General features: G+C 46.4%; 1 protein-coding gene across 1 annotated transcript in view; it reads left to right on the top strand.

The window, feature by feature from the left end:
* RAB1A (RAB1A, member RAS oncogene family) overlaps positions 1-23142 on the top strand; it is a 237863-nt gene that overhangs the window by 47746 nt on the left and 166975 nt on the right. The window contains exon 2 of the mRNA XM_069608163.1: positions 22582-22654. Coding sequence (XP_069464264.1) covers positions 22582-22654 — 73 coding nt within the window. The remainder of the gene's footprint in view (positions 1-22581; positions 22655-23142) is intronic.

Genomic DNA, 23142 nt, shown 5'->3' on the forward strand with positions numbered 1-23142 from the left:
GATTTCAGGTTTCTGCCGGGAATAGCTAGGGTTTGAGGGCCTTTCAGAAGGAGAGATGGTTGTCAATGTGGTGGATGTGGAGTGGAAGGGAGTTCCAGATGATGGGTGCTAGGATGGAGAATGGGGATCCTCCCAATCTGGTGGAATTGAAGTGGGGGATAACGAGGAGAAGAGCTGAACCAGATCTTGGGTTTCTGGAGGGTTGATGGCATGTGAGCTTATCCTGAAGGAAGTCAGGTTCACTGTTAAGGAGGGCATGATGTGTGATGTACATGACCTTAAAGGTAGTCCCTTGGCTAATTTTTATTTATGCAGTCATCCGGGCGCGACAAAAAGACATGGACAAATGCTGGGAGAATAACCATCTTATGTACAGGACGGGACACTTGGCATGCCAAGACAGAGAAGGACAGTTTCTACGCTAACGTTCTGTTTTCATTTAAACAGGAAGGTTTTCAATGTGTTTCTGAATTTGGGATGATTAGGTTCAAGTCTCAGACTCAGCAGAAGTTTATTCCAACTGACGGCAGACTGGTTGGGAAAGGCTTTGCCTAAGCCGTTTGCTTTTTTATGGGGGTTCACTACAATGAGTCCTTGGGCCTCAGACCTTAACAAACAGGTTGGTGTGTAGCCAACAATTTTGGACTTCAGGTAAGCTGGACCCTTTCCGTGCAAACACTTATGGGTGAGTGTCAAGGACTTAAACAAGACTGTCTTCAACCCTAAGCCAGTGTAGCTCTCTTCTGGCTACACTAATGTGATCTGTCCTTGGGTTTTTGCTTGATTATCCGCACCGCATGGTTTTGGATACATTGATATTTTGTAGAGCATTGTTTGCCTGCACCCAATAGTAGTGCATTACAATAATCCATGCGGGAAAGTATGGTGGCTCTAGCTATAGTGGCACAGTTGGTTTATTTAGTTGAGTAGGGGTCTAATCGCTTTCAACAGCCTCAAATAATATGAGCAGTTTTTACTGACATGAGTCTTGGGCGTCTGAGCACATGGAGAATCCTAAGGTCATGCCCAAGGTTTTGACCGTGCCCACTTCTTTGATGGAGGAATCTTTTATCAAGAATGAGTCATAATTTCGCCCTAGCTTGGTTGGAGCCGAAGACCATCAACTCGGTCTTCGATCCGTTCAGGCACATCCAGTTTTGATTCATCCACAGTTGAATGATGTTATAAAGGTAATTTATGGTTTTATTGTCTTTTTCATAATCCCCGCTTAATTCCACCACCAGCTGATTATCGTAAGCATAGTTGGTGAAGAAAGCTTTTGTTATCCAGGGCTTCGCAAAGGAGGCGTAGGTAGAGATTAAAAAGGTGACGAGAGGCTAACTCCCTGGGGGACACCACAGAAGATATTAGACTCATGTGAAAATGTGTCACCCCAGTGTACTCTAGATATTCTATCAGCAAGGAAAGACATTAACCAGCCGATAGCCTCTTTGGAGCAGTTAGCGATTTTCTCCAGGGCCTGCTGCAATAACTGATGGTCTAGCAGGTCAAAGGCTGCACTGAGGTCAAGTAGGATTAGTATACCTGTCTTGCCTTTGTCAATGATGCCCAGCATCTTAGTTTGCAAATCAAGCATGGCTGTTTCAGTACTGTGTGCAGTACGAAAGCCTGACTGTTGGTAATGCAGTATCTCATTAGTCTCAACATATGCTTGTATTTGTGCTGTGGCAATCTTGTCCATTACTTTTCAGAATACAGTTCTAATTGGTGATAGGTCTTAGATTCACTGGATCCCGTTGCTCTAGATTGGGTTTTATTTACCAGAGGGGTAATGGTCACCCTTTTAATGTTCTTGGGGACTGTTTGGTCCCAGAAGGAAGTATTGACCATTCTAGTGAGTAGTGGTGCAAAAATCTCTGCGTTCTCAAGAATTCTTTTGGGTGGTAGCTTATTCTCTGCACAAGAGGATGGTTTCATAGATGCTAATGTGGTTAGCATTGTTACGCTCACCTGGTATCCACCGGGACGCCACCCAGCCAGTTGGTCGTTGGTGCCCTTCCCAATGATTCCCTGGTGTGGTCTCGGTGTCGATGGGATTCCGCCTGGAAATGAAGACTATATTGGGACTGGGCGACCAAGGTAAATTTTCCCCCACCTCCTTTGTGTTTCCAGCCCCTCCAGGTTCTCTTCTCACCTGGCTGTCGGAATCGGTGGGCTCTCCGTCCTGCTCTCTGGGCAGGGGCACGTTGTCTTTTGTGGGCGCGGGCGGTCCAGTTACTTCACTGACTCCTGCCCTTGTAGTGTCTTTCAGGTAGGTCTTATTGCGATTGATGGCATCGTAATTCTTGCATCCCTTTTCTCTCTTCTAAATGTCTCTCTTTTATCTCCCTAGGAGCGCGGAGTGTCCGCTTGGAGAACTGGATATGCTGGTTCTCACCGGGAGATGATGGCGCGCTATGATGCGGTAAGGAGGCGCTTTGCATAGCACAGCGATGTCTTGTCCTCACTGACCTGTGCTTTTCTTTTTTCGTAGGTCTCGGTGAGTTCCCAGCGCAGATGGAGTTCCGGAGCTATGCCGGCCGAAAAAGCAACCAACCAGGTCAGTCTTTAAGCGCTTTGTGGTTGTAATGTCTCCACTACCTCTCTTAATGATGTCTTTCTCCTTTTCTCAGGTCCTTCGATCCGGGCGGTGAACTCCACCAACAGAGCTGCCCCGGAGCTGCGAGCAGTGAAGGATGATGAATGCAGGTAAGATTCTGCTGCTAACGATGTTCTTGGTTTTTCTGCAGGTCCGGAATTCACCAGGCTCGTGAGAAAGCTGGACACAGTGAGTCACGTTGCTAGAAGCAAAGTAACACGAAGCGTGTTGTCTTGTTCGGGTGTGGCTTAAATAGCCACTGTAAAGTAGTCCCTAGGCCACCACTCCCAAAACACTAGACCGCATAGCTTGGTTCTAGGAATCAAGCTATGTGGATGCCTCCATGTTAGCTGAAAGCCTAAATAAAGTAGTTCCTCAAGCAGATGTCTTTCCTTCCTGAAGAGCCTGGCGCCAAAGGCGCCTGGACTGGCCCAAGAGGGTCTGAGAAGTGGATGCCGGGCCTTATTAGTGATCCGAGCCCTGATTCCACCTGGCCAATGGGCTTGCCAGTGGGGATCAGGGCTGAGGGTTGTGACAGCATGTCCTCTGTCGTGATCTCGTGGAAGTGAAATTTGTCTACATATTCCATTGACTGGTATTCAGTTTTGTTGCTTTGGGCACTAGCTAATAGTTCTTGCTTTGATGATTTTGTTGGTGAAAGCGGCCTGGGTTTTTTCACATTCCACTTGGGATGGAACGAAAGTAGGGGCCACAGAGACGGGTTTATTGATAGATTTAAGAATCTCAGAGTTTGCCTGGCGTTTGGTGCCTGCTGAATTTGTGTGTTAAAATAGTTTTAGTCTCTCCACAATGTTCCTCTTATAGGATCTCTGCTTCCTTCCAGCTATTCTTAAAGGGCGTAGGTTTCTTCACCCATCGGGCTTCTCGTTGTCCTTTTTTCTTTTTTTAGCATAGCTAGGTCGGGTGTAAACCAATTCTGATGGTTGTTGTTTGGTCTAACTAGTTTAGGCCGGAGGGGAGCTATCTGCTCTATAAGAGATGTGATATGTTTATCATATTTAGATATAATTTCACATGTGTCTTCCTCATTAATGTCTGCCAGGATTTTATTAGTGCAGCGTGTAAAATGAGATCTTTCGATTTTCTTGAAATTCCTACATGGTACTTTCTTTGGTTAGTTAGTGCTTTTCTTTGCTGGTATGGGCAGGGTCAGAGTGAACGATACACTGAAGTGTTCTGACCATATGCATGTAGTGGTCACAAAATTACTTGTCACCAAGTTATTTGTTATAACCCAGTCCAGCTGATGGGCGTTTTCCATGGTTGGATTGGAATTCATGACCTAGAAGTTTAGGTCATTTAAGGCCATTTCTAGGCTTATTGCCAGTTTATCTTTAAAGTCCCCTCACCAACGGTTAAAGTCGCCTAAAGACAAGGTTGATGAATTTGGGCTTTTGAGTAGGTTTAGCAGTTCAGTGAGTTCATCATTGAACTCTGATGTGAGAGAAGGAGGCCTGTAACTGAGGAATATATTCAAACAATTGTCAGTGGGACAGAATTTTAGGTGTAGTATTTCACAACCATGGAAAGATGAGGTGGTTGGAAACGTAGGGTAAGAGTCTCAAATTATCATAGCCACCCCAGCCCCTTTACCAAAGTCTCTATTAGTGTAGTGAATAGTGTAACCGGCTGGTACTGCTAAATCACAGGTTGGGCCTATAGGGTCCTGCAACCAGGTTTCAGTAAGGCACATGATGTCCAGGTCTTGTTTCTGTATGAAATCATTTATGCATAGGGCATGTTGATTTAGCGAGCGCGTATTTAGCAGACATACCTTTTTTAGATTGCTATTTGGAGTCTGAATGGCTGGTTTTGTGTTGTGGTTGTTTGCCTTACGGTGTGAGCGTCCCTGTTTCGCGGAGGGTTCAGGACTCAAGCGAGCTGTGTATAGCGCCCTGTGATTGTAACCTTCCCCTTTCCATGACCTGCAGCGAATGCTGTTGAATTACTTCCAGATGCTGCAGGTCGTGAAGCTCAACCAGTAAGTGTCCCTTTCTTCAAAGCCCATGCTCACTGTGTTGTGGAGATTGGGGCAGGTAGAGAATCAACCAGGGGTCTGGGCCTGGGCCAAGGGCGAGGGACGGCGAGGACTTGCAAGACCGGCTTGTCGCACGAAGCACCGGTGCTGAAGTGCCTGCCGTATCGAGATAAAGGGTGCTGGTGCTTGTGGGAATTGTAGTCCTGACAGGTTTTACAGCAACTTATGTAGGTTGTGAAGGGTCCTGTGCCCCACGAAGATGGGTATGCCAGTGTAGCACTCGGAGTGCAGGGCTGATATGCCCTGTTGGTGAGAGGACAAGGTGGAGGCAGGCAGCTGAGTTTTGGATTCTTTGTAGTTTCTTTAGTTGGTATGCCAGAGTTTGCATAGTCTATGCGGGAGAGGCTGACACCGATGGTGGCGATTCGGTAGGGGAAATACGGGAAGATTCACCCAAGCATGCATAGGTGGAAGGGGCAGGATCTGGCCAGGGAGTTGATGTGGTGGGAGGGAGATGGATTTGAGTCAAGTGTGCGTCTGAGGACTTTTACAGGAGTGGATACAACAGGGGCGGGTCCTAGGGAGAATGGGCAGGGAATAGTTTGGGGAAGGAGAGCGAATTTGGTACATCCAGATTTCTGTTGTGCCATGGTTGAGGTGGTGGTTGGCTGCTATCCAGTGGTTAGTTCAAGAGGGGCAGGAGGAGAGGTCTGGTTGGGGTGGCGGGGAGTGTTGGCTGTCGACTTGTGTTTTCGGCATAGTTTTAGCATACAAGGTTGAGATCGGATGAGTGCAGGGAGTAGGCTAAGGTAGATTTTGAAGAGGAGGGAAGACGGGGAGGCTCCTTGCGGGACACCTTTCGGAACTGGGCGAGCGAGGGAGGAGCATAATTCACAAGCAGTTCAAGAAGAAGGAGGAGATCCATGTTAGTGCAGCGTTTTTGATTCCTAAATGGTGTCGAAGGCGGCAGATGAGTCTAGAAGGATGAGAGCTGCCCATCATTCTGGATCGACTGTTCTTTTTAAGTCATCCTAAACCGACACAAGAGAACTCCGTTCCTCAAAGGGGTCTGAAGCCTGTTTGGGCTGGTTCAAAATGTTTTTTGGTTTCTGTGAAGAGGCAGAGCTGTTTGTATGCAGTGCGGTCAAGGAGTTTGACAATGAAGCATGTGTTGGAAATTGGGCTGTACTTGGACGGAAGGTGGGTGTCGAGCGAGTGTTTTTTGAGGAGTGGTTTGATGTACATGGTTTTTTAAGGCCTTTCGTGAGATACCAGAGGCGAGTGACTGGTTAATGATGGACCGTGCAATGCTGACTGTACATGTTGTTGTTAGGATGTTCTTAAGAAGAGCGGGTGGACAGGGTGCTTCGGGAGAGCCTGAAGGTCGGCTTTGAGCTACAAGTTTGAGGAATTCATGGTGTGAGATGGGGGTGAAACAGGAAAAGATGGGTCTATAGTGGGGGCACGGCTGGAATTAGGTGGAGGAAGTCTGGGTTCGTCGAGGCTCGTTTGGAGGGAATGGAGCGATGTTGTGAGTGTTCGGACAGGGCGTACAGAGTGATTGCGACTGGGGATGAGGGTGAAGTTGAGCAGCGAGGGATCTTAAATTCTGTGCAATTCCTGGCTGAGGTTGCGGGAGTTGCCAATTCTATTCCCATAGGTTTTTTGGCTTCGCTAATTTCTTACCGGTAAGCCGTTGTCAGTCTTGCAAGGGAGGTTTTGTTTTGAGATGTGTGGTTCGTTCTGCAAGTCCGCTCCAGTCAGTGCTTGAGGGTTTTGATAGATTTGAGGTGAACCGTGTCGCCACTTGAGGTTGGGGGGGGCCCGGACTCTGTGACGGACGTCTCTTTGGAGTCAGGGGGGAGGGAGAGAGAGGGTGCTGGAGAGCCAATGATCAAAAAGTTCAATGGAGGGGGGGGGGGCCTTCCTGGAGTCTGAGTGCTGGGAGAGAGTTTAGGAGGGAGTTGGTTAGATCAGGGTTAATGCTGACTTCATTCCAGAGAGGCACGAGGAAGAGGGGGCGGGGGGTTGCAGATGGGAGGGTTGGTTTGCTGGAGGGGCGTGATGGGGAGGTCAGAAGAGCGAAGATTGCAGAGTGATCTTTCCAGATTAGAGGATGAGGGGCAGGGTGGTTATTTGGGTTGTGGTGCTGAATACAGCATGGAGGGTGGTGGAGAGATATCAACTGGCCCAAGTTGAGGGCTTCTAGGTTGACGGCGAGTGAGTGGGTCATGGGGTTTGATAGTGTCTAACAAGATGTTGAAATCTCCTAATATGGTGAGGGAGGGATGCTGGGTTAGGCTGGAAGATAAGGGCTTTACTGAGAATCTGCAATGTTCCTATTGTAGCCAGGGGTATGGAAGGGGGGTCTGTATAGGAGTAGAACTTTGTGTGTGGCGGGGGAGGAGGGGGGGGAGTTGAAACTTTACTAGCAGTGATTCACAGTCGGTGCTGCAGGGTAAGATATACTTACGTAGGACTGTGAGCTGGTGTTTTTCTCCTCGGCTGGATTTACTATGTACAATCCGGTTGTAGCCAGGAGTACGGCCTCATGTGCGATAGGTTAGTAGCCGTCACAGAACCAGATCTCTGATGTAGGCGATGCCCGGGTATAGGTTCGTTGGAGAGAAGGTCAAAGATGTTACATTTTGTTTTTGGAGACTGACTTAGTACTGACCAGTATGAAAGAGTTGGTTTGAATTCCGGTGTGGGTTTCGTTATGGGTAGGAGCAGGAGTAGGCGTGTGCTTTGGTGGAGAGGAATGGTGTGTAGGAGGGTCTGATCGGGTAAGTATGGCGAGGTATGTTGTGGGATCGGAGCGTGCGGGGGGGTGGCAGTGGAGAGGATGGTGTGTTCACGGGGATGATGGGGCCGGGTGGATGAGCTACTTCAAGGGCTTGGAGGGGGATTTGGGTGAGAGTGGGGGAAGAAAGCTAGGACAGGCTTTGGGGAGGGAGAGTATTGGGTGGAGTAGGGTTAGCCTCAGGTCTGGAACAGTGGAAAACTCCTACTTACCTCTGGTAAAATAAGTAGTATAACCTTTTAAACTCTAACCAATCCAAAATAATTGAACTTGCCTGCAGAGACCATATTCTGGGGAGAAGCATTGTGGCTCCTCTAACTATTGGGCTCAAGGCCCCATTCATCTTCGGGTTTGGCCTCCTTAAGATCGGTTACTTGGGCTCTGGTTCTATCATTGACTGCATCTAGGATATTTTCCTGCTTATGCGAAGTTATTTTAATACATATTTGAAACTTTGATGAATATATATATATATATTTGTATCCATGATGTGCGATACTACCTGTTGGATTCATTTTGCAGTGTGTTCAGAAGGCCTATAATATGTATTATATATTACTGTCCGAATTTAATTAGTGTGCCATACTGTGTGGACTTATTAAGGGCCCCAGGCTCCACTCGCACTGTCCTGATGATAATAAGACTTCACTGCTCTCCATTGCTACCTTGATTGGGGTTTGTGTAACCTCCGAGTTCCCTGTTCGCTAAAACTAAGGTGGCCTCCTAAAGTCCGCCAGGCCAGGCTCTAGAAATCCATATCAATTCATCTGGACACATGCTGTGCATTTATGGAGATCACTGCATGATCTTTCACACCATAAAAACCTTTTTACAGGCAGTATGTGTAATTGGGCAAATGTGTAGTTGATCTTTTTCCTTGGTTTGTAATAGCCTATGCTTGGGAGTATGGTTTTAGTTTTTATGGAGCACCATTACAAATGCGTACACATGGAAACGTCAGTGCAGTATCAGAAGCAGAGCTAATTTTACTGATTGACCCTTGAACTCCTTGCACCTATTTTTCAAACCCTATAATTTTATTTTAATGAACTGGCTTTTTTTTTTTCTTTTTACACTCGCACCCTAGACTAGTCTCTCTGTGCACACTCGGTCGTAGTCATCTGCACATCGCAGGCCGGTGAAGGATGAAAATGCTTGTGGAACTAGGTGGCTGTATAGGGGGTGTTGGATTGAGGTGTGCAGAGGGAGCGCTGAACTCGCGTGTTCAGTGATGTTTTTCTAATGCACATCATACTAAAAGATGAAGACTACGATCTTTATGATGGAGTGAAAAAGTTATTTCCATTTCCAGCAGGTGTGGTTTTTTTGCGCTAGTAAAAATATTTTCCCTATAAAATAACTGGTATACTTTTTGTACCACAGGTCATTTCATTTTTACCATCAAGGTCTTCAAGACCAGATGTGAATAATAGAACTTCTTCTTGAAATATGTCTCAGATATTATGTGCGTGGAGCCACCTGGGAGGACACGGGGGCATGCTCTTGTTTTCCCAGTTTAAAAAAAAAAATTTGTAGAGTGAAACTGTCAGGTACGCCAATCTTTAGGGCTGAGTGTGCTAGCCATTAAGATCTTTCAGAAATTGTGGCGATGGCTTTAGAGATGGGTTTGCAACCTGCATTGAAAGGTTTGAATTCAGGCTGGATTGGCTCTTCCTGTGATCCTACAGAGTTGGTTATATATAGTCCTCAAAGACTCAGAACAATGTCTGTTCGGTATCGCACCAAATTACAAACACAATTGTTATAATAATGTAAATAACCAAATAGCCTAAACATGTGTAACATAACTGGGTTAATAATTTCAAATTGCAAGCTACTATCCTGGCATAAAAAGGAACTGGGTGCTTCAGTTCCTGACACACCTATACACAGCATTCATTTCATATTCACTCGCTAATATCTAGTGGGCCCACAGGACTAATGTTCATCAGGAGATTTCAATCTGAATCAAACAGTTGTCCCTTACACCCATGGCACAATTAACTTTGTGCAAAAGAGCAGTTGTACCAATGTTTCATCGTCTCAGCCATACCTGACAGAAATATAGGCTTCACGGGAAAAATATTTCCTGATGTGTAAATAAACTGGGCAAAAATAACTGAATTAAACATTCAACTCAAAAGTTGCAGAAACCTCGATCTGCCATTCCAAGGCCATGCAATATAAGTATAGTGTGTTTGCTTTCTGTTTGACCGGTGTAACTCACGGACTGATTTTTAACCAACCATTCTAAAAGGGCTTCACGGTATAGGCAAAATTCCACTTCAAAGGAGGCTAGCGTTGTACGAAAGATTTTCTTATCCAAGGTTTTTCTAGCATTGGATTGAACAGTGGGATGATGGGTCCTTTTATCTTTACTTTGTAACATCCATAGGCCATTAGTTGAAATGTGAATACACCAGGCTAGTCAAACCTTTCAGAACCAAAGACTGAACTAGCCTCTGAGATTGCTAAATAGTGTGTTATGGCTTGTGCCAAGGCAAGTGTTCAATAAGTAAGCTCAAAGCAAAAACCAATTTGCTTTTTTTTTATTGGCAGAAAATCTTTCATCTCCTAAGACTTGCACTAGGCTACTCGCACTCCGCAATTGAATGTTCCTTCAACGCACATTCAAACACTTGATCTTCAAAACAGTGCACCGCTCCCGCCAGTTTGTATAACCATCCCAACTAGGGTGGCTTCGCACTGTGCATGAGACTTCCTTCTCTCAACAGATCTTTTGCGTGCCTTTGCCACAAATCGCCTAGAAACCTAACCATACTCAACATCTTCTGACCTAAATGCACCAACACAACAGAAAATGTCTTGCATTTGCCTTCTTGCCCTACCAATCAAATCCACCCCTCAGTTTCACATCCCATAGAGGCAAGATGCTGTGTAAAATGGCAGCAGAGTGTGCTATAAACTCCAATAACCTAACGTGTTTTCTTGTTCCTGTACACTTTAATTTGCAGTGCTAACACATTATGAGTTGGTTTGTCATTTAAATGTTTTGGACCCATTTCTTACTTGCTCAGAGACCTGTCTGAACCTAGTTGGTTTGCTTAACATGATGTTCGAAAGTGTAATGGCAAAGGGAAGTTTATTTATTCCTCAACCCATAGGCTAGTAATTGGGAGGTGGGGGGGGTAAGGATTCCAGTCTCGCTGGAAGGGTTGGTATGATCCACAAGAGATGTCCATCGTGGCAAGTCTCGTAGGGGCCTTTTCAGTTTGATCCCACCCATTGGAACCCATCTGGTCCAAGAAAAACCTGCTTATTAATACATTCATAATGTTTTTGCAAAGTATGCACTTTTATTTGTCTGTCACCAAACGCTAATCGGTATTCCAAAAATATGCGAAAAATATTGTTTTTTTTTCTTGTTATATTGATTTTTGCATTGTCTGTGTTTGTACTGGAATTCACTAATGTGAGGTCGATGCAACGTATAATGTAAAATACTGTGTGTACTGAAAACATTTTTTTAAAAACATTAAAATGTTATTTCTGTGGTACTCGAAGCAAATTTGGTCTTATTTTTTTTGGTGCCATCTCCACATTTACTAGTTGGTAAAGGAGGAAGATTGGTAATGTATAGAAAGTAATTTTTCATCTTGGAACAACTTTTATGTAAACATCTGTTTATTGGTGGCTTAAAATTGGTTCAAAACAGCTGGGTGAGTGTGGGCTGCAACAATTGTAACCTTTGAAATCCATCATGGCTATGAATCATTCACCAAAGTCCGTCCTCGGAAGTGTGTGCAACAGGGGCATCCCAACCCTCAAAAGGATAGCATGACCTTCAGATATGTTGAAATGGGAGTATTGAACTCCCTATTTTCTTAATAAAGTTGGGAGTAACATTATTTTTTAGGGAGTAAAAATGTACATTCCTGTATGGAGTATTTTATAAGTTGGTAACATGCGGAACAGACATGTTTTTGTAATCGACACTTCTTTGCATCTACTTATTCCTGCACATTACAATATACATATTTACCTCTTTGAATCGGGCAGCAATGTGTAGTTTCTTCCTGTGGAGCAACGTTTAATACTGGTCCGAAACTATCCATGAAGCTGTATAGGTGAAAGCAGGGAGACGAGCTCCAAACTTGTTAATCGGTTTTCTGTTTTCTTTTTTGGGAGTATTTACATATTTTTGGGGAGTAAATATGGCGGATGCACCATCCGAAAGGGCCATCTCTACCTGTTGAGATGGATAGCTTTTTTAGCTTTTGCAATTCTGTGATCTCTATGTAGCTCCATTGTCACCTGGAGATGAACCCACCTCCTACACCCTCCCTTACCGATTTAAGGATACGTTTCAGGATTGACACATTTACAGCAGAAGCTGTAAAACCATCTCTCTGCAAAAAGTAATTTGAAATGTACTATTTGTATAGATGTGCAAGTGATCACTGGCTTAGGATAGTATTGTTTGGGACTGTTTCTGAAGAAATTGATAAAATCCGTTGATACAACTGAACAGTCCAGATCCAATTGTGTTAGAAACTTCTTTGGAGATGCATTATAGTTACATTGTCAGTTGTCCACAATGTTGGTGCAAGTAAACCATGAACACCAATGTAATGTCCTTCTTACATCCTTGTTCCAAACTCCTACTGCCTTGAAGTGGGCACTGTTCACAATGATGGATGAGTAATCTACTCTTTAACAACAGGAAGCGGGGGCTTGTTGGCACATAGTGTCATCCTATAAATGAATGAAGTTGGCAGATTTGCGTAATGTATAGCTACTTATTGTATAGTGTATCAATGTCTGCGTAACCAAGAATTTGCATTATCTTGTACTGCGCCCAGATACCTTTGGGTCAGGCGTGCAATATAAATAAAAAACCAAACCACAACTATTGGCATTTTAAAATCTGTGACTGTCAGGGTTTGTTTTTCAAAAACCTTTCTTTTTTCCTGTTCGTTTTTTTTTCTTGAGACTTGAAGAATGCTAGACCTGTCTGCCGCCTTAGATGCAGTCAATCTTACCATTTTGCTCCATCGGCAGAGGTCAGTTGACAGGGTATCAGAGCATGCCATTAAGTGGTTCAACTCTTTCCTGGAGAATCGCTGTCAATGTGTCAGACTTGAAGGTTTCACCTGAGATACAGTTCATATCGGATGTGGTGTCCCGCAGGGGTCCTCCTTGTCGCTGCTTTTTAATTTGTATCTTCAACCTTTTGATGAAGATTCTGAGACGTCATGGGATGAGTTATTAATCTTATGCCGATGACACTCAGATCTTCATCACAATTGGTAACATAGAAGCAACCTGTGCTAGGATTAGTAAATGCCTTCAAGAGATCAGTGAGTAGATGGCCTTCAATCAACTTCAACTGAATGCCTCTAAAACAGAGTTTATTCTGTTTGGCCCGAACATCTACTCGCAGCTCTAGCTCTAAAAAAAACAGCCAATTCCTAACTTCTTGGGAGTAGAGTTAAAAAGTGCTTTTAAAGTAAAGCACCTAGGCTGCATTTTGCAGGACAACTTGGGTTGTAAAAGTCAGGTTGGAGCCAAGGTAAAAGCAATGTTCTACTCTCTGAGACTCCCCTGCCAGGTTCTTCCATATATCCCAGAAGATCACACTTTGGTGGTGGGAGCTCTTACTAATGCCCACCTGGACTATTGTAATCTATTGATGGGCATTCCAGCAAAACAACTCAGACTGAGTAAAACGCCCCATGTTTCCCCCTCTCGCCGGCGGTAGAAGACTGTATTAAGTTCAAAGTGGCATGTCTAGTGTTTAGATGTTTGAATGACTTGGCCCCGGATTATCTGAAGGACAAGATTAGCCATCATCAGCCCTCTAGATGTCTATGTTCACAGGATCAACTTCTTCTGAACATCCCTTCATCTACTTCTGTCCCCACCCTTGATACAAAAGATTTGCTGTTTTCGGCCAAGGCTTTGGCACAGCATTCCCAGAGAGATTAGGATTCAATCTCATCAGTTTCACAAGGCCCTAAAAACATTCCTTCTCCAGCATGGGGTCTGGCATGGATTCACATGCTCATTCCCTGTCGTCAGGCTGGTAAAAGAAAAAACTGTTTCGTTTCTAAACTGTCTTTCTTCTATAAACTAATTACTGAGCTCTGGGTCATACTGCCCCTAGCCAATGATTGCCCTCTACATAAGCCCCTCCTCTGGCAGCCATCTTCAGATTTTTACAGCACGTTCAAGCGTTACTGAAGAATACTGCTTCAGTTCCAGCTAAGAGACTGGCTTGAGAAAAAGTACTGTATGGCAAAGTGTCTTCGGCCTCAACTGTTGCCAGACTCTGTGGTCTCGACAGCGGCCAGAAATAAGTCGTAGAGTTCACAGTCCTCTTCATCCGTACCCCCGGACAACGAGGGGAAGAAATTGCATTCCATGGTTAGGAAGGAAATGCACCTTGTGGCGACGACCGTGAAAGCGGCCACCGCCTTGCTGATCCTGACCAGATACGACCGGGAGCTTTGGTTCAAGATGGCCCCACTCCTGGATTTCCTCCCCGATGACAAGCGGGTCTAGGCTTTGGAGATCCTCCAGGAAGGCGAGGTGGCGTCAGACCACGCCATCGCAGTGGCACTGGACATTGCAGACACAGGTTTCTGCCAGATGGGCAACAGGGTTTGCCTTTGCCGTGGCAGGTGGTGCATACAAGGGCCCTGGACATGCCGTTTGATGGAGACAACCTTTTCGGGAAGATCGTCGATGAATCCCTCCAGGCCAACACAGACGGCCTGTGCCGTGGGTACCCTGCAACAACACAGGCCATCCTTTCGTTCCTTGGGAGGAAAGTCTAGCAGGTCTTTGAAGGGTTTCGGCGGGGGCTCCTCCTTACCACCAACCCTCCCGTTCCTCGACCCAGGAAGCCAACAGGGGTTGCTCCAAGGCCTTCGGAGGTGGCCGCCTACGTTGTCGGTGCTCCCCGGGCAGCGCACTTAACGCCAAGCCATGCACCGGCCTAGATGATGGGGGGGGGGGGGGGTGGTCCCCCACCGCTGCATCCCTTCGTCAGCATGTGGAGACCATCTCCACCGACCGATGGGTGCTCGCCCACTGACGCATTTTGGAGTTTCAACGAAGTGTCCCCGAATACCACCGGTGGCCGACGGGAACTACACATCCCTCAGCTGCTGCTGGAGGTTGGGGGGCCATGTTAAATAAAAGGGGCGATGGAGCTGGTTCCAAAGCGACTACGGGGCTCTGGAGTTTACTCAAGGTACTTGCTTCTTTCTATAAGCAAGAAGGTGGGGGGGGGGTGTAGGGATGGAGGCCCATTCTCGACCTACGATGATTAAACCAGTGTGTAGAAGTTCAGGAAGCTCATGCTGCAGCATGTGCTCGGCCAGTTGGAGGAGGGAGACTTTGTCATCATTGGATCTAGAGGACACGTACTTCCAAATCCCCATACACAAAGGACACCGCAAGTTTCTGCTCTTCGTCGTTCAAGGGAAGTCTTACCAGTTCAAGGCTCTTCCTTTTGGGACTGAAGTCAGCTCCCAGTGTCTTCACCAAGTGCCTGGCTCCGGTGGCGGCCCATTTACGACTGCAAGGGATCCATGTGTACCCTTACCTGGATGACTGGCTCATCCGTGCCAGATCAGGCGACATCGTCATCGACCACACAGCGAGGACCGTCCTCCTGCTGACGGAACTGGGGTTCTCGGTGAATTATGCATAGTCCCGCTTGACTCCATCGCAGGACGTGCTGTTCCTGGGATCCAGGCTCGACAGTGTCCTGCCTGGCGTCACCGTTGGAGGAGAGGATATCTGCCATTCTAGGCAAAGTTCAACGGCCGTTGGTACTGAGGGTTGCCACGGTGAGGACCATCAAGTCTACTCTGCATGATGTCGTCATGCATATACCTGATTCAGCTCTGCAGTTTGCGGATGTGCCCTCTACAGTAGTTCCTCAACGCCTGTTGGGTCCAGGTGTCTGGAGGCTTCCAGGACAGGATCACGCTCAACTAGTTCCGTAGAGCGATGAAGTGGTGGGGAGTGCACTCCAAGATCGCCATAGGCACGGACTTCCAGAGCCCCCAGTACCAGGAGATGGTCATGACGGACGCTAACCTGGAAGGATGGGGAGCCCACACCGGACGTCTTAACGCCAGAGGCCTGTGGTTGCAGGAGGAGAAGGAGCTACACATCAACGTTCTGGAACTACGGGCTGTTTTGGGCCCTCAAGGACAAAGGTCTTCACGGACAATATCACCATGATGTTTTACATCTGGAAACGGGGTGGCACCAGATCCCCCAGCGCTCTCCGAAGAGGCGCAGGACTTATGGCACTGGGCTGTCGCCCAGGGGATATGCCTCATTACGTTTCACCTGGCAGGAGTAGAGAACACCGTTGTTGATTCTCTCGGCAGGAAGCTACGCTCTTGCCACGAGTGGGAGCTTTGGCAGGACCAAGTGGACAACATTTTCCTCAAATGGGGAAGTCAACAGATCGATCTGTTTGCGACGGTGACAAACACCAAGTGCCGGAGGTTCGCCAGCAGGTTCCCTCACCCGGGGAGCACGGAGGGACGCATCCTCATTCCCTTGGGAAGGCCTGTTTCTGTATGCGTTCCCTCCCTTGCCGTTGCTTCTTCGAGTCATCAATCAACTCAGACGGTACCGGTGCAGGATGATCCTAGTCACATCAGCGTGGCCGAGACAGATCTGGTACCCGGACCTTCTCAGCATGTCAGCGTCCGCTCCAGTAAAGCAGCCAGTGGTCGTGGATCTTCTTGCCAGGGAAGGAGGCACAAATCGGCGCCACGACACAGGGTTTCTGAACCTGAAGGCCTGGCTCCTGCAGCATTAGCTTGGGGGCTACGATCTTCCGGCGGACTGCAAGGAGATACTCGCCAAGGCCAGAGGATCATCTACTTTAAAATGCTACGGACACAAATGGAAGCGCTTTGCAATTTGGTACCGTTCTCAGAAGGTCAACCCTTTGAGGGTCACAGCCCCTCAAGTACTTCCGTATTTACTGTCATTGGCTAAATCGGGGGGCTGGCTGACGCCTCCATCAAGGTTCATCTGGCGGCTAGCTCCTGCTACACCAGATCTCGGGACGGTCTTCAATGTGGTCACACCGTCTAGTTAAGGAATTCTTCAAGGAAGTGTTCTACTCGTTTCCTCCGGTGAAGGCTCTGGCCCCGGCGTGGGAACTCTGTGTTGCCGACTAGGCTCATGGTGGCTCCATTCGAACCTATACATTCATCACCGCTCAAGTTTCTGTCGTGGAAGACTCGTGGCTATCACCTCTGCACGACGAGTAGGTGAGATCCAGGCCCTGTCATGCAAGCAGCCTTACTTCTCTTTTCACAAGACTAGGGTGGTGCTGCGGACGCACCCCTCCTTCACGGCCAAGGTTCAGTCGGAATTTCAGCTCAACGAGCCCTTGGTGTTACCTGTGTTTTTTTTAATGTTTTTTTTTTTTTTCGTTGCCTTCGTCGCCAGCTTAAAGGACTTTGCACTCGCTGGATGTGGCCCGCACGAAGTTTCTGGAAAAACTCTCAGCTTTTTGTGAACTTTGGTCCTGTGACCCATGGGAAGGCCCTGTCCAAGGCTTCCATTTCCAGGTGGCACTCCGGCTGTACCACTCACTGTTACTGGCTGGCAAAACGACTGCTGCCTGGCAGTTGGAGCCCATTCTACCAGAGCAATCGCTGCTACTGCAGCGTTCCTGTCTGGTGTGTCCCTGCTGGACATTTGTAGGGCTGCTACATGGAGGTTGGCGCACACCTTTACGAAATTCTATTGCGGCGACGGGGATTCCAGGCAGGACTCCCGAGTCGGCCAACCAGTGCTGCGCAACCTGGTCGCTTGAAGGCGAGTCTGGTGAGGAGGTAAGCGATTGCTTCTGTTGAGCCTTGCCACCACCCGTGGTTTTGCATGTGTGTACTGCTATATAGTCTTTATTCATGAGCATGTGAATCCATGTCAGACCCTCATGCTGGAGAAGGACCAAGTTACTTACCTGTAACTGTCCTCAATCAAATCAAGAACAAGCGTAACTTGACTACTTTCAGAATACTTTGCAGTCTGCTTGTAATATGGAGTGTTTGAATTGTCACGTGATGTGGGATTTTCCATGATCCCATTTTCGGGTTGACAAGGATTTTGTTGTACAAAAGTGCCATTGACGGTGGTTTTAGCTAGTTCTTGGATTCAGTAATGGCTCGGTGGTGCATACATGCTCGGCATCCCATCTCTTGAAAAGACTTAAACTGTTTTATGATCGCCTTCTGGCAAAGGTGCAGCTGCCTAATCTACTGTAGTGCACTTTATACAGGCTGCCTTTTTAGATATTCGTGTGCTGGCTCAGGCAGTTCCTACTGTTTTTGTACTTTGCTGGCTTTGCTGGGTACCTAAAGGTGACTCTGGTGCAGTGCACAAGCTGCAAGGTATTGCAGTGTTGCATTGACAGAAGAGAGTAATAACTTTACTTTGATGTGTAGAGATGTGTGCTGCCAATGATCGGACCTAGGATAGGCAGACAAATATTTAGACCGTCTACTGGTGAGATTTGGTTAGCTTTTTCTACCTTAATCTTCAGTATAGCTTTTCTGTCTTAAATGTTTTCCTCTTCAGTAAAAAACTGATTTATAATTATTTTATGATTTATACTAATCAGTGTAATTTTATCATTTATAATTGGTCATTTATAATGCTCTTAATACCCAGAGGTTTCTAAGTGCAGACACAGGGATCGAATCTATGTTGCTTCCAAGACGAGCACATTGCCCCGGAGTTGTGAATAAGAGGGGGGGGATTCCAGAATGACCTATGAGGCCATTTTCCACTGTGCAAAATACCAATATCGAATTCAAATAAGGTTATTTTTTTAAAACCTTGTTTTGTATATATAAGCCTTAATCCCTGTTCTCTCTGGCGCTGCCTTTCTTGTCTTGGCATCCTATTAAGAGTAGCATTGGCAGTTCTTTGAAGGCCAGACTTTTATTCCAGCTGCACCAGCACTTTGTTGCTAGCGAGTAAAGTCCTTAAGGCTTTCTTATATGGAAAGGTCCCATTGCTAGTACACTGTTTTTAGAAGGACCTTCTCCTGGGCTTTTTTTAGGTGTTTGAATGCGACCGCTCGGGCACCCCCTGCCCCTAGATGTACAGTCAAGTCCTTACACTGGCCATGCTTCCAAGGTGCACCATGTATGGCATCTGTATGCACACTATTAAATCATGTTAACATACCCTATCACTGTTTCAGTGGCCTACTCTTGCTTTTAGTATGCAACGCCGTCCCTCCCTGAGCACCTCCACAGAATGCACACTCTGCCCCAAAGCGAAGGGGTTTAGTTCTACTCTTACGTACAAGCATTCCATACTATATAGTATGTTATCAGGCTGAGTGGTGTCATGTGGTTCACTGTTAATCAGTACTTTAGCAGCTACTGCTTCTTCTTTCACCTGTTCGGGGCTTCCCATTCAGTTCAAAGCAGCTTGGACCTATACCCTTAATCCCCACCTTCTGATTTCTCCATTATCATCAAAACCTGCAGTCCTCATTCGGCAGAAGCCTTTTCGTCGCCCTCTGGGAATTAACTAGGCCTTCACTTTAGGAAAGTAGAGGAGCAGAGTATATATCTGCAGGTGTCCTACTCCCCTGGCCTCCCCTGTATTGGAGCCATGAGACAGTGCCCTGTCTAACACCAGCTATTTTACCAATACTGCAACGAGTATACGGAAGACGGTATCCATTAAGACAACCATATTGAATGTACCCTCGAGTTGATGACAGCCTGCAGGAGGAACTCCCTGAAGGAATTTGAGAAGGAGCTAAGAAAACTAACCACGACGGTGAACAAAGACGATGTATGGATCCTAGAGGGGAAGTTGAGGTTCTCTAGATTACTTCTTAAAGTGTAAAAAGGACATTACATGGTAAAAAATGCTGCAGAAATGAGAAGTATAAAGAATGTACAGACGCTGAAACGCAAGATAGATCAAGTTATCGTATAGGCTAGCTACAAGTAATAAATAGAATGCCGGCAGAGCCGCCATTGTACAGAAACTGGACATTGGTATCCTGAAATGAGTCAAAGAAATCATGAAGGAAAAAGGAAAGGCTCTGTTGCATAGCAGGTTGTTGGAGCTGCGTTGGGGGGCTGTCTGGCCTGAAGTCGAGAACTGAGAAGTCTAGGTCAGCTATCTATAATGAGGAGGAACATGTGAGCAGAGGATGATTCATCTCACGTTAAGGTGCAAGGAAGAACACAAAGGATGCGCAGTCTTCATTTAAAAGCTTGCAGAAGGAACAGAATCATGGTCTCTTAAATCACGCGAGGCAAGCATGGAAAAAGGCGTGAACTTGAGTTCTAGACACGATAGTGAGTGCCATCGCTCCCATTGCATTCCCTGGACAAGAATACTCTGCAAGGACAAGTACAAAGAAAATTTCTTGTCCGAAGGCATGCATGATGAGATGTTGCTGCTAATTGCAGCTGGGTCTTGACTTGCGTGCTGCTATTTGAACCGAATGTTCCAGACATGGCGTAAGTGTGCCAAACCAATTGTATTAGTCTGTATAAAAAAAGACCTTATAGCTTGAGAAACCAATTAAGCACTGCAACTGATTTTTCTTAATATGACCTGTTTGAAGAGGTGGTCATGAGTTGTTCACCTGATATCAGACACCAATAACAAACCTAGCCCCTATATGATTTTATATCTAGATGTGTCCCTTAACCTATCCCTACCCTTGATAGGTTTTTCAGTATTGCCACGTAGCATGACATCATTCTGACGCATAAAGAAGTATATAATTGTATTGTTTGAAAATCGCTGAGATTGAGCGTACGTCCGTTGATGTTCATTGTGAACACATTTTTAGATAATTGCTAATAAAACAGCAACTTGCCATCTTCTTGAGTTTGTCCAGTTATTTGGACTCGGAAATATTCTGGTGTAATCTCATCCAGTAACAATGTACGTTCCAAGGGCCATAAGCTCAGGATGCTGAAAGTTGCTTTACCAGACGAATACACCTAAACAGGGATAGCGCAAGACTATGCATAATAATCAAGACATTTGTTAATTATGAAAAGTAGTAATAGTTGAGACTTGACAAATAGAAATAACGGTTCTGGACGATGGTGTTCAGGAAAACTTAAGACAGTGTGTTGACCTCTACTATGAATTCACCCTAGCCTTTCTGGGTTCATTCTGCAGTCCCCAGTTTAGAGATGTCGCCTTAATCTACAATATGTAAATGCAATAGTAGTTTCCCAATTCAGTGCTATCCTTCTGACAGCTTGAAGCAGCAGAAAGTGGTTCTAGCGGCCACAAGACTAGGTGGGGAGGGGGTGTGGACAGAGGAGGATAAACAAATGGTCCTACTAGGCCTTGTGACATTGTGATGGTGCAAGTGCAGGAAACGGGACGTGCAGGGGCAGGTCAGGGAGAGAGAGAGAGAGGGAAGGTGAGGGGGATGCAGGAAGGCGGGACCCCAGCGGCTGGGTAAATGCTAAGGGGAGCCTGTTGGGACAAGTGCCCTTGGGGGGGGGGGGGGAGGTGGAAGGGGAATGGGGTAAGGGTCAACTGGTGTGAGGAGGCGGAGTGGGCCAGACTCAGTAGTCTAGTCAGGGTGCCCGAAAAGTGGTAGTAAGGGGGCATTGGGGCAGACTGGTTGAGGGAGGGCCTGGCCGCTGTTACGACTCAGAAGGTACCAGACAGCCAGTTGCAGCAGCAGCAGGGGCGGAGGGAGTTGGTAAGGAAGTGGGAGAGGGAAGGAGGAGAAAAGGAAGGTCTTGAGAAGTTCGCAGAACTTAAGGAGATCCGACTCAAGTCTGAGAGGGGTGGGAGGCCATTCCAGAGGGAGGCTCCTGCGAAAGAAAGATCTACTCTGACCCCCACCCTCCCCCCGCACCCCCCTGCCCAACTCTGCTTGGAGAAAAGTCTTGCCTGCAGAGAGTTGGTGCTAGAGGACGGAAGGACTCTAGCAGGAGAGGTATTAAGGGAGAGAAAGATGGATGTAGCATGGTTGCAGGCTCCAGCAAGCCTTGTGTATGATGCAGATGGTCTTGAATTTGATCCTTGCAGCAACCGGGAGCCAGTGGGGAGATTTTGGGGCTGGAGAGATGCAGTCCTTGGGCTTGAGGCCAAGGATAAGTCTTGCAGTCCTATTCTGGGGGGGGGGGGAGGGAGAGGGAGAGGGAGAGGGAGAAAAAAAGCAAGGTAAATGTTAAAGTGTAAAGTGTCACGATGCAAGGCTAGAGCCCTGAGGGACGCCACAAGTAGAGATTGGGGTGGAGGAGAGAAAAGGGCCCCTTTGAACCGATTCGAAAGGAGAGGTCGGACAAACCAGTTCCCGGTCTGTGATGCCCAGAGTATCAGAGTCCGTAGGGTAGCATGATTGACAGTGTTGAAGGCAGAGGATTGATCAAGGAGGATAAGGGGAGTTTGGATCAAGTTTTGAGAGCGAGACCTTACTGGTGTTCAGAGCAGTGTCTGTACCTCTGGCTGCTCTCAAGCCAGACTTGTGGTTGTGGAGACAGCAGACAGATTCAGTGTGATGGATTAGTTGGGAGATGACCGACTTCTCCAACAGTTTGCGTAGTACTGGAGTGGTGGAGATTTTAGCATGGTAGGTTGGTCAGCTAAATAAGATGGAAGGGCTCTACTAGGATATGCTGCAGTCTTTGCAGCTTGTTCAGATTTCCAGTTTGAAATGGTTGGCCTCTTATGGTGGGTCGGTATCTGTGGTTTGACTAAATACATTCTTGAAGATCTATACAGGCTTTGACTTTTTGTACATTTGATGCTGATTTGGTGGATACATTTCAATGATCAAGGATGAATTTTATCTTGAAGGCCTGATGATGTACACCTGTATTTTGAAATGGCTAAGTACTTGTAACCGAGCTATCCATAGTGTCGATAAGTAAAATGCAATGTTGGCAACGTACTGGATGCTTGATGAACGAGGCAGGGATACTGTTAGTTGAAGCTAGAAATGATAACAACTAAAATGTTGAGAATAGCAATTAACGTAATGGCCGAAATGCGGAGGCCATCCTTCAGAGTTCGAATATGTGAACCTTAGAAAATGTGTAAACTCGTCGGTTGTTCTGACTTTTTGACAGAGTGGTAACTTCTCAGATTAGCAAATGACAGTACATTGAAATGTTGATTTCTTTAGATGTGATTTTCATCAGTTTCTTTTCTTCACAGTGATTATTTATTCAAGTTGCTGCTCATTGGGGACTCTGGCGTTGGGAAGTCCTGCCTTCTCCTTAGGTTTGCAGTAAGTTCATTTTGTTTTTGTGTACATCCGTTTTTTTCCTCTCGTGAAATACTGAATTGTGCCATGTGTTTAAAAAATGTTAAGCCCATTATTCTATTGCACCTTAATGTTTGCTCCCAGGTTGGCTGCGTGTTTATTTAAAAGCGCCACGGAGAAGCTGCTGCTACACGGTAAGAAATGGTGCATTTGCCAATGACCACTAATTGGCGTCATGATGAAGGCATGTATTCCCCCGTTTATATTTCCTTTTAAAGAAATGGGATGTCCGGAACAGAGGCTACTATTGGGCTATTTATTGCTTTTATCCGCCACGCATTGTTGGTTGCACAAGTGATAGGTAATTTCGGCAGAAGTGCTCTGTTGCCATTTTAGTTACTTTTCAAAAGTTACTATGTTACCTATATTCGTTTTTGCAGTGTTTAAATAAAGAGCCATTCATCACGGTAGTGGCCTAAAGGCTCTGAGCTTGTCCAGAGTAGGTGCCTCAT

This window comes from Ambystoma mexicanum, chromosome 4q, assembly GCF_040938575.1.
Source record: "Ambystoma mexicanum isolate Mex_15411 chromosome 4q, UKY_AmexF1_1, whole genome shotgun sequence".
NCBI lineage: Eukaryota > Metazoa > Chordata > Amphibia > Caudata > Ambystomatidae > Ambystoma > Ambystoma mexicanum.